This window comes from Erpetoichthys calabaricus, chromosome 4, assembly GCF_900747795.2.
Source record: "Erpetoichthys calabaricus chromosome 4, fErpCal1.3, whole genome shotgun sequence".
Lineage (NCBI taxonomy): Eukaryota > Metazoa > Chordata > Cladistia > Polypteriformes > Polypteridae > Erpetoichthys > Erpetoichthys calabaricus.
The window spans coordinates 3080979-3094393 of record NC_041397.2 but is presented as its reverse complement, the minus strand read 5'-3'; the positions used below and the strand labels follow the sequence as shown (position 1 = coordinate 3094393).

General features: G+C 42.4%; 2 protein-coding genes across 3 annotated transcripts in view; one reads left to right on the top strand and one right to left on the bottom strand.

Moving 5' to 3' along the window:
• gtf2e1 (general transcription factor IIE, polypeptide 1, alpha) overlaps positions 1–2104 on the bottom strand; it is a 148159-nt gene extending 146055 nt beyond the window's left edge. Inside the window, exon 1 of one of the 2 annotated variants that reach the window (XM_028799228.2) lies at positions 2005–2104. The gene's annotated coding sequence lies outside the window, so the exon portion shown is untranslated. The remainder of the gene's footprint in view (positions 1–2004) is intronic. The other variant, XM_051926353.1, reaches the window with a different exon arrangement.
• Positions 2105–2308: 204 nt separating this feature from the next.
• rabl3 (RAB, member of RAS oncogene family-like 3) overlaps positions 2309–13415 on the top strand; it is a 43514-nt gene continuing 32407 nt past the window's right edge. Inside the window, exons 1-2 of the mRNA XM_028799229.2 lie at positions 2309–2405; positions 10304–10395. Coding sequence (XP_028655062.1) covers positions 2360–2405; positions 10304–10395 — 138 coding nt within the window. The 5' untranslated portion in view covers positions 2309–2359. The remainder of the gene's footprint in view (positions 2406–10303; positions 10396–13415) is intronic.

The window sequence follows — 13415 nt, the reverse complement described above, 5'->3', positions numbered from 1 at the left end:
TACTATTTACACCTGTGTGTATTTGTCATGCACTATTGGGTTTAATTAAATACTTGGAAGGAAAATGAAGAGAAAAATGTGAAGGACTGAGAATTACTCGTCTGTTTTAGCCTTCAAATCATTTGGATGATATCCTTAGAAAGGGGAAGAAAAACTAGGATATAAGAATTACCTGACACAGCAGAGTTAAAACACCAAGCCATGAAATTTAATTATTGGCAAGAATTGCTTTCTAATTAAGCAGCCGGGTTAGAACAAAAATCTGTAGCCACTGCGGCCCTCCAGGACTGTGATTGAGGACCCCTGATGTAACAGAACAGAGTTTTGCAAACATAAAAAATGTCAATGTCAACTTTATTTATATAGCACATTTAAAACAACATCGGAATGCTGTGGTCAAAGTGCTTTACAATAATAGAATTAAAGAAAATCATACAATTAACATGAATTACATAAATAGAAATAAAATAAAAACATAAATAAAATAAATAATAAATAGAAGTAATGTTACGTAATCACAATGAGGAAACCATCAGTATTACTGAAGGTCACGGAATGCAAGTGAATAGAAATGAGCCTTTAATCTTGTTTTAAACAGTTCAGTTGTAGGCGACTCCTTTATGTGATGAGGTAAAGAGGCTGCCAAAGTCCTGTCTGTCCCCCTTAGTTTTACATTTAGTACGAGGGACAACAAGAGACAACTGACCAGAAGATCTAAGCACTCTAGATGGCTGGTGTAAAACACATAATTCGGATAAATAGGCAGGAACAAGCCCATGTAAAGATTTAAAAACTAGCAAAAAGATTTTAAAATCAATTCGAAAACTGACAGGCCGCCCGTGTAAAGAAGCTAAAATAGGAGAAACAGAGTCAGACTTTCTTGCCCCAACCAGAAAGTGAGCGGCAGCATTCTGGACCAGCTGTAACCTGCGTATCAGAGATTTGCTAATCCCAGAATACAGCGAGTTGCAGTAATCAAGGCGAGAAAAGATAAAAGCAGGAGTAGCTTTCTCAAGATCCCTAGAAGATAAAAAAGGACTGATCTTACCTAATAGACAAAGCTGGAAAAAGCAACTCTTGACTACAGAATTAACTTGTTTCTCAAAAGGAGAGGTTACTGTCAAAGATAACACCTAGATTGCGGATTTGAGGTTTGCAAAAGACAGAGAAAGAGCCGAGAAGTCCAAGACCAATTTGGGCTTTAGCTGATGGACCCACTTATAAGCACCTCCGTTTTATTTTGATTCAGATCAAGAAAATTATTAGCCATCCAGGACCTCACATACATAACCATAAAAAGACACTTTGCAGCCGTGTCTGGTTCTCTAACGTAATCGACGCAATTTACTGAACTCAAACTGCAATAAAGTCCCTGAGCGAGAATGACGGAGGGAAGCTTGGTGGAGATATTACTGACCTGTCGGCCAGTTCACTCAGATGTCCCCAGAAGCCACCCTAATACTACTGGCACAGATCGTTTACATTACCGTTATTTTGCAAGACATTTATAAATCCACAAGTCAACTTTTTTGATGTTGTGTTTAAAATAACTTGGAATTTAAAGATAACCATTAAACTGATTCTAAAACTAGTATTACACGGAAATCAACGTCACCGTTAAACAATTCCGCGAATCGACACAACAGTTAAGGGTCTGCGCACCTGAAACTGACAAAATGTAACCACAGTGCACAATGACCACGGATCTATGAGGCAGAATGCCACAGTCAAAGCTATCGGTTTATATTTTACCATATATCTATATAGTGCAACTTTATAACAAAATTGGGTATTTCGCTTACTTATTATTTGTCTTAATATCTGTGTGTTGGGCTGCCAGTCGCACCGCAAAAACGTGCTACACACCGGCAAGCTGCCAACACTGTGCGCTATGTATTATGTTCTTTAGACTAAGTAATTACAACTGTTTCCTTGCTCTTTAATCCTCTTTCTGTCTCCTATAGCACAAGTAACTGCATTTAAATTTATTTTTAAATAACTTACTTTATATATGTTTGTTTCTGAACAGCACCTGCCGAACCAGTAAGAGAATCATCCAGCGTGCTGAATACGGAAACAGTCACAGTCACAAAGGAAGATAAACACAAGTGTAGGCTCACGCCTGCGTTGGAGTCTAAACCAATCAGCTTTTGATCTTTATATTATGGACAGGACTACGGAACAATGGCAAAGGGAGAAGTTGTGACGTAATAATTAAGGCGTAGACAAGCTTAAGATTGACAGTCAGTCTAACCAATAAAGTAAACAAGTCGCCACCCGCCTCTACCCCATAACCAATCATCAAGCCGAGTCGAGTAGCAGTCACTTCCGAGATGGACCAGGCGTTTTAAGAAAAAGAATGGCTTCGTTGGACAGAGTTAAAGTGCTGGTGTTAGGCGATTCTGGTGAGTTCATTTTTAAAATTGACAAGACGAGGCCTTGAAAGTATAAACGATAATGTGATCGATAATGATAAGGACATGCACTGGTGTCGTTTTAGTTAAGTAAAGTCATCTGTTCGTACTGTTTCTAATAGTGTGAATTTGGATTAAGCGGTCAAAATGTGTTTAATTTGTTTGATAAAAGTTGGGTCTTGCATGTTGGATACGACAGAAAGATAAATGCTATTGTCGTTGTCACGTTTAATTGAAGTGGATCGTCACTGTTGTTACGTGTGGAGAGTACAATGAGATCATTCCTTCCATTAATAGAATTTAACAAAATATGTTAGAAGCGCAATAAGACTTTAAAGTTTAACAATTTATCGCAGTTAAAATGTAACCGTTTTCTGAGCATTACCAAAATGATTTTACCTTTTGCATATACTTCTACATTTCTGTAAATGGTTAAAGTGACCCACTGCACGAGCACACCGAATTCGAATCCCGGACCTGTTCTTGTACACTGACGACCTGTCAAAAGTATCAGGATGAGATGGTGCTTTCTTCTTAAATAATACGACTTTCTGTATTTTACTATACAGTATTCATGTTTGCCATGGTGCCAGATAGGGGTGATGTGTTCCATGTTGACTGGATTATAATGGTGCCGTGGTCTTGTCAGTGTCCCTGAGGTCCAGGGAAGCGTTTGCCTAGTACGCTGACAGGTTTATTGTGAGCAAAAATGACATCTGATCTGTGAGACAGCAGTGCTAACCACTGCACCACCGTGCCTCTTATAACAAAGTACGCAAGAGGGAAAGATAACCGCAAAGCAAAATACAACAAATGGCCTCAATCTAGGAATGTAAAATAAACACACATATATGAGGGGGAGTCAAGCTAAAGTTAGAAAATGGAACGAACCTTCACAAAACTGATGCTGTCATTTCTCAATGTCATCTCCACCCTTCTCAATGCACTTGCGCCACCTCCCTGAAGTTCCAGCAGAATAAAACGTTTTGTCTTGTCCTGACAATCACTTGTGCACTCGCGTTATTGTCAAACACTACCTTCCAAAGGGTACTACGGTCACTAGTGCAAGTTACTGTGACTTGCTGGAGACCACCATGAAGCCAGCTATTCGATCCAAGCGGCGGGGACTGCTGTCTCAAGGAGTTCTTTTGCGGGCTGCAAGACCATGCCTGCCCATCCGTACACTGCTAAGAACACCAAGGTTTGTCTGGAGAAACTGAAGTTTGAGGTATCACCACATCCTCCTTATTCGCCAGATTTGGCACAGTGTGGTTTCCACCTTTTTGGACTGCTAAAAAAACATCTGGGTGGTTATCGATTCAGGACAGATGACGACGTGAAGAAAGTGGTGCATGAGTGGTGGCGAGGAGAAAACAAAACCTTTTATTCTGCTGGGATCCTGGCACTGCCAGGCAGGTGGGGTGGTGAGTGCATTGAGAAGGGTGGAGACGACATTGAGAAATGACATTATCGGTTTTGTGAAGGTTTGTTCCATTTACTAACGTTGGCTTGACTCCCCCTCATATAAACACACACACACACACACACAGACCTATCAGCCATAACATTATAGCCACCCACCTAATATCAAGTAGGTCCACATTTTGCTGCCAAAACATCCCTAACCCATCGAGGCATGAACTCCACTAGACCTCTGAAGGTACACTGTGGTGTCTGGCACCATTTCGTCAGTGGCAGATCCTTAAAGTCCTGTAAGTTGCGAGGTGAGGCCTCCAGCACATCCCACAGATGCTCAATTGGTTTGAGATCTGGAGAATTTGGAGGCCAAGTCAGCACCTTGAACTCATCGTCTTGTTCATTAAACCATTGTTGAACCGTTTTTGAAATGGGGCAGGGCACATTATCCTGCTAAAAGAGACCACTGCCTCCAGGGAGTACCACTTCCATGAAGGGGTGTACTTGGCCACCAACAATGTTTAGGTAGGTGATACATGTCAAATTAACATCCATATGAACAGCAGGGCCCAAGGTTACCCAGCAGAACATTCACAAAGCATCACGCTGCTTCTGCTGGCTTGCCTTCTTCCTATAGTGCATCCTGGTGCCATGGCTTCCCCAGGTAAGTGACGCACACGCACTTGGCCATCCACATGACATAAAAGAAAATGGGATTCATCAGACCAGACAACCTTCTTCCATTGCTCCGTGGTCTCTCTCTGATCCTCACATAGCCATTATAGGTGCTTTTGGTGGTGGACACAGGTCAGCGTGGGCACCCTGACTGGTCTTCGGCTACACATCCCCATATGCAACAAACTACAATGCACTGTGTGTTCTGACACCTTTCTATCAGAACCAGCCTTAACATTTTCAGCAATGTCAGCTACAGTAGCACTTCTATTGGAGTGGACAATATGTGCCAGTCTTCTCCCTCCAGATGTATCAATGAGCCTGTCGCCATTTCACCAGTTCTCTTTTCATGGACCACATTTTGTAGATTCTGTCCACTGCAGACCAGGGATATCCCCCTAGAGTTGCAGTCTTGGAGATGCTTTGACCGAGTCATCTAGACATCACAATCTGGCCCTTATCAAAGTCGCTCAGGTCCTTACGCTTGCCCATCTTTTTTTATGCTTCCAGCACATTAACTTCAAGGACAAAATGTTCACTTGCTGCCGAATATATCCCACTCACTGCCAGGTGCCATTGTAACACGATTTAATCAATGGTATTCACTTCACCTGTCAGTGGTCACAATGTCATGGCTGAGTGGTGTGTGTGTGTGTCTGCAGGTTTACACAAAAAAACGTTGGGGTGCCACCCAGTTGTCCCTGTTTAATACAGTTCAATAAATGAAGCAAAAAAGGGCCACTATGTGTGCCTCTGTAACTAAAGAGCAATAAGACAAGTAAGTCAATCTCTTCTGGCAATTTTTCATTAAGATTTTATTAGTTCAGTTGGATCAGAATTAACCGGCTCTTTCCGGCATCGGTGGGCTTTAAAGGCGTTTACACTGGAAGGAGCAGAATCAGTTGCCCTCACTGGGTGTCTTTTTGCTGTTGTGGGGGGAAAAGAAGAGGAGAAGGTTAGAATGAGCGCCCCCTCTTGTCGTGGGGTGGTATGACCTGCCTTAGACAAGCCCAGAGAGTCATTCACAGATGCACATGCTTGACTATATACAGTGGAACTTCGGGTCATGAACGTCTCTGATCACGTACAAATCGGGTTACGACCAAAAAGTTCACCAAACTTTTGCATCCGTTCACGACAACACACTCGGGTGACGAACAAGCCAGTTTTCCTTCCGGTTCGTACGTGCCAATGATTTCCGCACGTGTTCAGTCACTCCCTGTGCATTCCCTATGCAGCGAGTGAGTGAGAAAGGTCGAGAGAGAAAGCAAGAGCAAGCGAGAGAGTGTATATATATTTACATACAGTTTGTACGGTCCGGAATGGATTAATTGTATTTACATACAATCCTATGGGGGATATTACTTCAGGTCACGACCAAATCGGGTTGTGACCAGGGTTTTGGAACGAATTACGGTCGTGACTCGAGGTTCCACTGTACAGTAATCCCTCCTCCATCGCGGGGGTTGCGTTCCAGAGCCACCCGCGAAATAAGAAAATCCGCGAAGTAGAAACCATATGTTTATATGGTTATTTTTATATTGTCATGCTTGGCTCACAGATTTGCGCAGAAACACAGGAGGTTGTAGAGAGACAGGAACGTTATTCAAACACTGCAAACAAACATTTGTCTCTTTTTCAAAAGTTTAAACTGTGCTCCATGACAAGACAGAGATGACAGTTCCGTCTCACAATTAAAAGAATGCAAACACAGCTTCCTCTTCAAAGGAGTGCCCGTCAGGAGCATATAAAGTCACAGAGATAGAGAAAAGCAAACAAATCAATAGGGCTGTTTGGTTTTTAAGTATGCGAAGCACCGCGGCACAAAGCTGTTGAAGGCGGCAGCTCACACCCCCTCCGTCAGGAGCAGACAAAGAGAGAGAGACAGAGTTTGTTTTTCAAGCAAAAATTAATACGTGCCCTTTGAGCTTTTAAGTATGCGAAGCACCGTGCAGCATGTCGTTTCAGGAAGCAGCTGCACAGAAGGTAGCAACGTGAAGATAATCTTTCAGCATTTTTAGACGAGCGTCCGTATCGTCTAGGTGTGCGAACAGCCCCCCTGCTCAATCCCCCCTACGTCAGGATCAGAGAAAGTCAGCACAAGAGAGACAGAGAAAAGTAAGTTGGGTAGCTTCTCAGCCATCTGCCAATAGCGTCCCTTGTATGAAATCAACTGGGTAAACCAACTGAGGAAGCATGTACCAGAAATTAAAAGACCCATTGTCCGCAGAAATCCACGAACCAGCAAAAAATCCGCGATATATATTTAAATATACTTACATATAAAATCCACAATGGAGTGAAGCCGCGAAAGGCAAAGCGCGATATAGCGAGGGATTACTGTATATGATATATATATGTGTGTATATATATATATGTGTATATATATATATATATATAATATTATTATTATTATTACTATTAAGTGTGTATGTTTAAGTGGGACACTGTGAAAGTAAAATTCAGGGCAATACCAAAAGTGCCAGAGAGCTTGCTGAATCGTGGCTCTCTAATGAAAACACCATTAACAGGCACTTGGACTTAAACCCAGCATATATTCAGGCTTACAAAGAAGAACATCTAAATAATAAAAAGACTTTATGACCAACGCCTTCCAAACCCCAAATTATTAATTTACTCCCACCCTTCACTTGCCATATATTGCCTTTGATTCCTGTATGTCTAATCACTTTCCTCTGATGGTGACACCTGGTAGCTTATCGAAAGTCTAGGAATAAAAAACTATTTTAAGATACGTGACATATTTTCTCCCTTTGTGGATCTCTAGCAACAAATATATTTACAGTGGGTACAGAAAACAACCCCCCCCTCAAAATATTCCCTTTTTTTTTTGCTTTACAGCCTTAAATGAAACACACAAATTAATATTTCTTCCCAGCTTTACTTACTCAATGCCACCTCTAACATCCAAGTGAAAGATATCACAGTTCAGAAAAATGATAAAAATTCAAAAAAAGACCTTCTGAGATTAATAAAGGATCACCCCCCAATGCCCATATTTTGTTGACCCCCCCTTTTTGCTTTAATGACAGCCTTGAGTCTGTTGATTCTTCTCTATCAGCTTTGCACACCTAGATTGAGCCCACTCAATATTTGCCCGTCACTCATCTTTACAAAGCTGTTCAAGTTCGGTCACATTGGATGGTGAGTGTTGCTGGTCTGCTATCTTCAGATCTTTCCACAGATTTTTGCTGTGATTTAGGTCTGGGCTCCGACTGGCCACACCAGGACATTCACTTTTTTCTCCTTCAGCACTGTGTGGTCCATTTTGCTGTGTGCTTCGTGTTGTTGTCGTGTTAAAAGGTGAACATTCTGCCCATCTTCAACTTTCTGGCAGAGTGTAGCAGGTTTTGAATTTGATGATATTTTGCCCCCTCCATTTTTCCTTCTACCCTAATGAGAGCCCCAGGCTCCCCCACATAAGGATGCTCTCCCCTCCATGCTTTACTGTAGGTATGGTGTGTTGTGGATGGTGAGCTGCATTGCGGTACCGTTTGGTATTGAGGCCAAAGAGTTTGATTTTTGGTCTCATCTGACCATAAGCACTTTTTCCACTTGGCATCAGAATCTTCAAGGTGCATTCTGGCAAAAGCTCAAACAAGCCTTAATGTGGCCTTTCTGGAGAAGTGCGACCCTCATAAACAAGCCACAATTGTGGAGTGCTTGTGAAATTGTTGTCACATGCACACCATTAATGACCACTCTTTGCCATCAGATCCTGTAACTATTTCAAAGTGGCAGTTGGCCTCTTGGTAGCCTCTCTTCCCAGTTTCGTCCTTGCTCTTCCATCCAGTTTGGAGGGTCCTAGTCATACCAAACACTTCTTTACGATGGACTTTATTGAGCTCCATGGGATTGATAAAGCCTTTGAGATGTTTTGTCTCCATCTCCTGCCTTATGTCTGTCTGTCCACAACTCTATCCCTGAGATCTTCTGAAAGTGGCCCGTCACCCATAGTCAGTTGTTTGCTGTCAGTGGCACTACTAAGGAAGGGAATGAATGCTCCAGGACCAGCTTCACTAATCACACTCATTATAATTGATCAGAGGTGGAAGGAAGCCAGTAACCACAATGGAAATGGGGGGGCACTGACACCTGATTGAGTTTAGGAGGGTGGAGGTCCTTTATTAATCTCAGGATTTGTTTTTTATTTTTCTGAACTGTAGCTGTGATATCTTTCACTTGGATGTCAGAGATTGTGTTGAGTAAGTAAAGCTGGAAAAAAATATTAGTTTGTGTGTTTACATTTAAGGCTGTAAAGCAAAAAAATGGGAATATATCGAAGGGGGGGATTCTTTTCTATACCCACTATATTTATATACTAGCTGTGTAACCCCCGGGGTCCTAGAAACTATTGAAATCATCAGAAAAAAACCTGAAATGTAGAGATGTCAGGTAATTGAAAGCAACTCCTCTGGGTGTCTCTCTCCTAGGAGATTTTGTTTTGCCGACGTGCCCGCCTCGCTTTTGTTATTCGCGGCTAAGAGCGTGTCTCTTTCCTCTTACCCCGACTCCACCTCTCACTTCCGGGCCGGACAGACAGACGGACACACACACACACCCCCACACTCCCACACATAGACATTTATATATAAAATAAAGTGTTTGGAGAATTTCTGACAGCAAACCTGTTTAATTTACGTAACACTGTAAAGCCTGCTGTATCCAGTTCAGAGTGGTTTGGGAAGCCAGTGCCAGTGCCTGCAGCATCGGGTCCAAGGCAAGCACAGATTATTGTACACTCAGATTCTTCTTCTTCTTGTTCTTTCAGCCTAAGACATGAGTCCCCAGTGGAGTGTGATGTTTGCTGATAACATTGTGATCTGTAGGGAGCAGGTTCAGGAGACCCTGGAGCGCAATAAAGGTCCGTAGGACCACCAAGACAGAATACAGGTGTGTGAATGAGAGGGAGGTCAGTGGAATGGTGAGGATGAGGGGAGTAGAGTTGGTGAAGGTGGATGAGTTTAAATACTTGGGATCAACAGTACAGAGGAATGGGGATTGTGGAAGAGAAGTGAAGAAGAGAGTGCAGGCAGGGTGGAGTGGGTGGAGAAGAGTGTCAGGAGTCATTTGTGACAGACGGGTATCAGCAAGAGTGACAGGAAAGGTCTACAGGATGGTAGTGAGACCAGCTGTGTTATATGGGTTGGTGACGGTGGCATAAGAAACAGAGCTGGAGGTGGCAGAGTTAAAGATGCTAAGATTTGCATTGGGTGTGACGAGGATAGACAGGAACAGAAATGAGGACATTAGAGGGTCAGCTCAGGTGGGACGGTTGGGAGATAAAGTCAGAGAGGCGAGATTGCATTGGTTTGGACATGTGCAGTAGAGAGATGAGGGGTATACTGGGAGAAGGGTGCTAAGGATAGAGCTGATAGGGAAGAGGAGAAGAGGAAGGCCTAAGAGGAGGTTTATGGATGTGGTGAGAGAGGACATGAAGGTGATGGGTGTGACAGAACAAGATGACGAGGACAAAAAGATATGGAAGAAGACGAAAAAGATTCTGTAATGTTTTTGAAATTAATGTTTAGAAATCTGAAAAACTTGTAAGAGAAAATTTCTGTGATACATTTATGCTGACTAAGGCTTCTTTTTGTAGTCCTATTATTTTGTTTTGCTTTGTTGTCCGATTTCATCATCTTGTTGTCTTTTAATACCCGAGTGTGTGCCATTACTCTTAACAGTCAGTCTTATTCTAAGTGTATATTATTTTTAAATTACCAAAACCATGAACTGGAATGCTAGCTCGTCATAATTTGTCATTTTCTTTCCCCTAGGTGTTGGAAAATCCTCTCTGGTCCACTTACTGTGTCAGAATCAAGTTCTGGGCAACCCCTCCTGGACTGTTGGCTGTTCTGTCGATGTCCGCGTAAGCTTGATGACTTTTTTGTTATTTTGTGATCCTGCCTTGCAGCTATTTTAGTACTGCCATAAAGCATCTTTCTCAGGGCTCAAAGTGGGAGATACCTGTTTGGATTTTTAGCATGAAAAGTTCTACTTCAATACAATACAATACAATTTATTTTTGTATAGCCCAAAATCATACAGGAAGTGCCGCAATGGGCTTTAACAGGCCCTGCCTCTTGACAGCCCCCCAGCCTTGACTCTCTAAGAAGACAAGGAAAAACTCCCAAAAAAACCTTGTAGGGAAAAAATGGAAGAAACCTTAGGAAAGGCAGTTCAAAAAGAGACCCCTTTCCAGGTAGGTTGGGCGTGCAGTGGGTGTCAAAAGAAGGGGGTCAATACAATACAATACAATGCAGTACACAGAACAGAACAATTCCTCAATATAGTAAGAAATAAAAAATATAAATTTTAGAAGTACAGAGCAGAATTTAACAGTAAATGATACATCCCATAATAAGATTTGGATTTGTGTAAAGTCCTGGAGACCTCATCCTTCAAGCTGCCTCCCCCATTTGGCCATTCCATGGCTGAAACAGTGCTGGGCCAGCCAATCCGATGAAAGGACCCCTCTTTCCCACGATTCCTGCGATCCTCCATCAGGGATTACTTTTTCTTAGGCAGGCAAAACAACTTGGCAGGTGGGCCATGGCACCAAGTGCCACATTTGAGTACCGAGAAGAGAAACAGAAGAGGTGAGGGTTAGTATCCAATTAGAACTCTCATGTTACTTCTGTTTTAGTGCAGATGACTAACAACAGAGATGCAGTCTGTACAGTTAATTAGCAGCTCTAGTCAGGATGTGCTAAACTGAAGTAGTGAGTCTTCAGCCGGGATTTAAAAGCTGAGACCGAAGGGGCATCTCTTATAGTAGCAGGCAGACCATTCCACAGTTTAGGGGCCCTGTAACTAAAAGCTCGACCTCCCACTGTTATTTTATTAATCCTTGGAATCATAAGCAGACCGGCATCTTGAGATCTTAATGTGCGCTCTGGTTTGTAAGTCATGATAAGTTCAGACAAGTAAGCCGGACCTCGACCATTTAATGCTTTATATGTTAAAAGAAGGATTTTGAAATCTGCCCTAAACTTAACCGGGAGCCAGTGTAAGGATTTAAGAACTGGAGTTATGTGTTCGTATTTTCTTGTTCTTGTAATAATTCTTGCAGCCGCATTTTGGATTAACTGGAGGCTGTATAAAGAAGTTTGAACATCCAGTGAACACCGCATTGCAGTAGTCAATCCTACTAGAGATAAATGCATGAATTAGTTTCTCAGAATCCTGTTTATTTAAAAAGCGCCTTAATTTCCTAACATTTTTAAGATGGAAGAAACATGTTTTGGACAACTTTGTAATATGCGCTTTAAATGACATGCTAGAGTCAAAGATAACTCCTAGATTGCGGGCTGATTCAGTAAAATTGACTGGGATTCCAACTGAGTTAAATGATGACAGAATATTGTTGTGATCTGCATCATTCCCTCCAACAATTAACATCTCTGTTTTATCTGTGTTTAAAGACAAGTAGTTCTCATTCATCCACTCCTAAAATCACACAAGAAGTGCCGCAATAGGCTCTAACAGGCCCTGCCTCTTGACAACCCCCCAGCCTCGACTCTCTAAGAAGACAAGGAGAAAAAAACCCTAGTGGGGGGGGGGGGGGGGGAAATGGAAGAAACCTCCGGAAATACAGTTCAGAGAGAGTCCCCTTATCAAGTAGGCTGGGCATGCAGTGGGTGTCATAAAGACGGGGGTCAGTACAACACAATACAATAGCCATGTGTGTCTGTCCACATGAAAACTGCACTCGGTGGATCAATTTATTTTATGAAAACATGGCTAACGTATTCTTCAGAGAAATTTGTTAGGGCAGGTCAATTTTGAGATATCTCGAATTCAGCGCACTCTACACATTGTTAAAATTTGAAACTCTGCCATTGAGATGCATTGGCGATTCTTGCAAACTCCTCTGTCTTAAAACAGAGGAACATTCTGTGTGACTTCAAATTGGTTTACTGTTTCAGTTTTAGTGGTTCATTCAGCTTATATTAATTATATATAAAAGCGGATGAAAAAACAAAACATTCTTCAGTGGAAATGCGCAGCACTGGCTGCCTTAAAAGAGAACTAAAGTTCAGTCTGTGCATCACATTCATCCCTTTTGAGGTTTGATATGTCTGTCACGTTAACACACATTATAATAACAAAGTGGTGATTATTATGATTCACATCACAGAGCCATCATTTCTATATATAAATATAAAATCCAACGTCTGTCTGTATGTTCACTTTTCATGAGAGAACTACTTCACGGATTTACATCGGGATTTTTTTTTCTAGAATTTGCTAGAACATTCCAGTTGATTTTACGACTTCTCTCATTGCTCTAAGTATCATAGTACGCTAGCAGTACCAGTATATTTGCACGAATCCCAAAGACATGCTGGCCTAGGGGATGGGGCCGGGGCCCTCCTCACTCACACGCCAACCTCAGGGTGTGTACCTTACCTCCACTTAGCCAGCGAACAAGAGATCGACTTAACAGATTTAGATCGGGCTTTTTTCTAGAATTTGCTTGAACGTTCCGGTTGATTTTGTGACTTCTGTCATTGGGCTAAGAATCATAGTTCCATTGCAGGAGTGATTTATTTGCGCTAATCCAAGAGACACACAGTGGACCGAGGGGAGGGGAAAGCGTGACATCAGGAGTGGGGAGCCGGGTGGGGCCCTCCTCGATGTCCTGTTTCACTTCTATGTGGGCAGAGCCGCAGGGGACAGCTAGTTATAATCCTCTTCAATAAAACTCCTGTGTGCGTCCAGTGTCCGTGTGTGTGTGTGTCGTCTGGTGAAGTGCGCATGCGCGGGGCACGGTGCTATGCTTCAAAGGCCGCCTGACACGTCGCACAAGACAGAGAGGATGGGACCTACCAAATATCGTGCGGCCGATCCAATCGGATTTCGGTAAATGAGGTAAGACCTAAAACA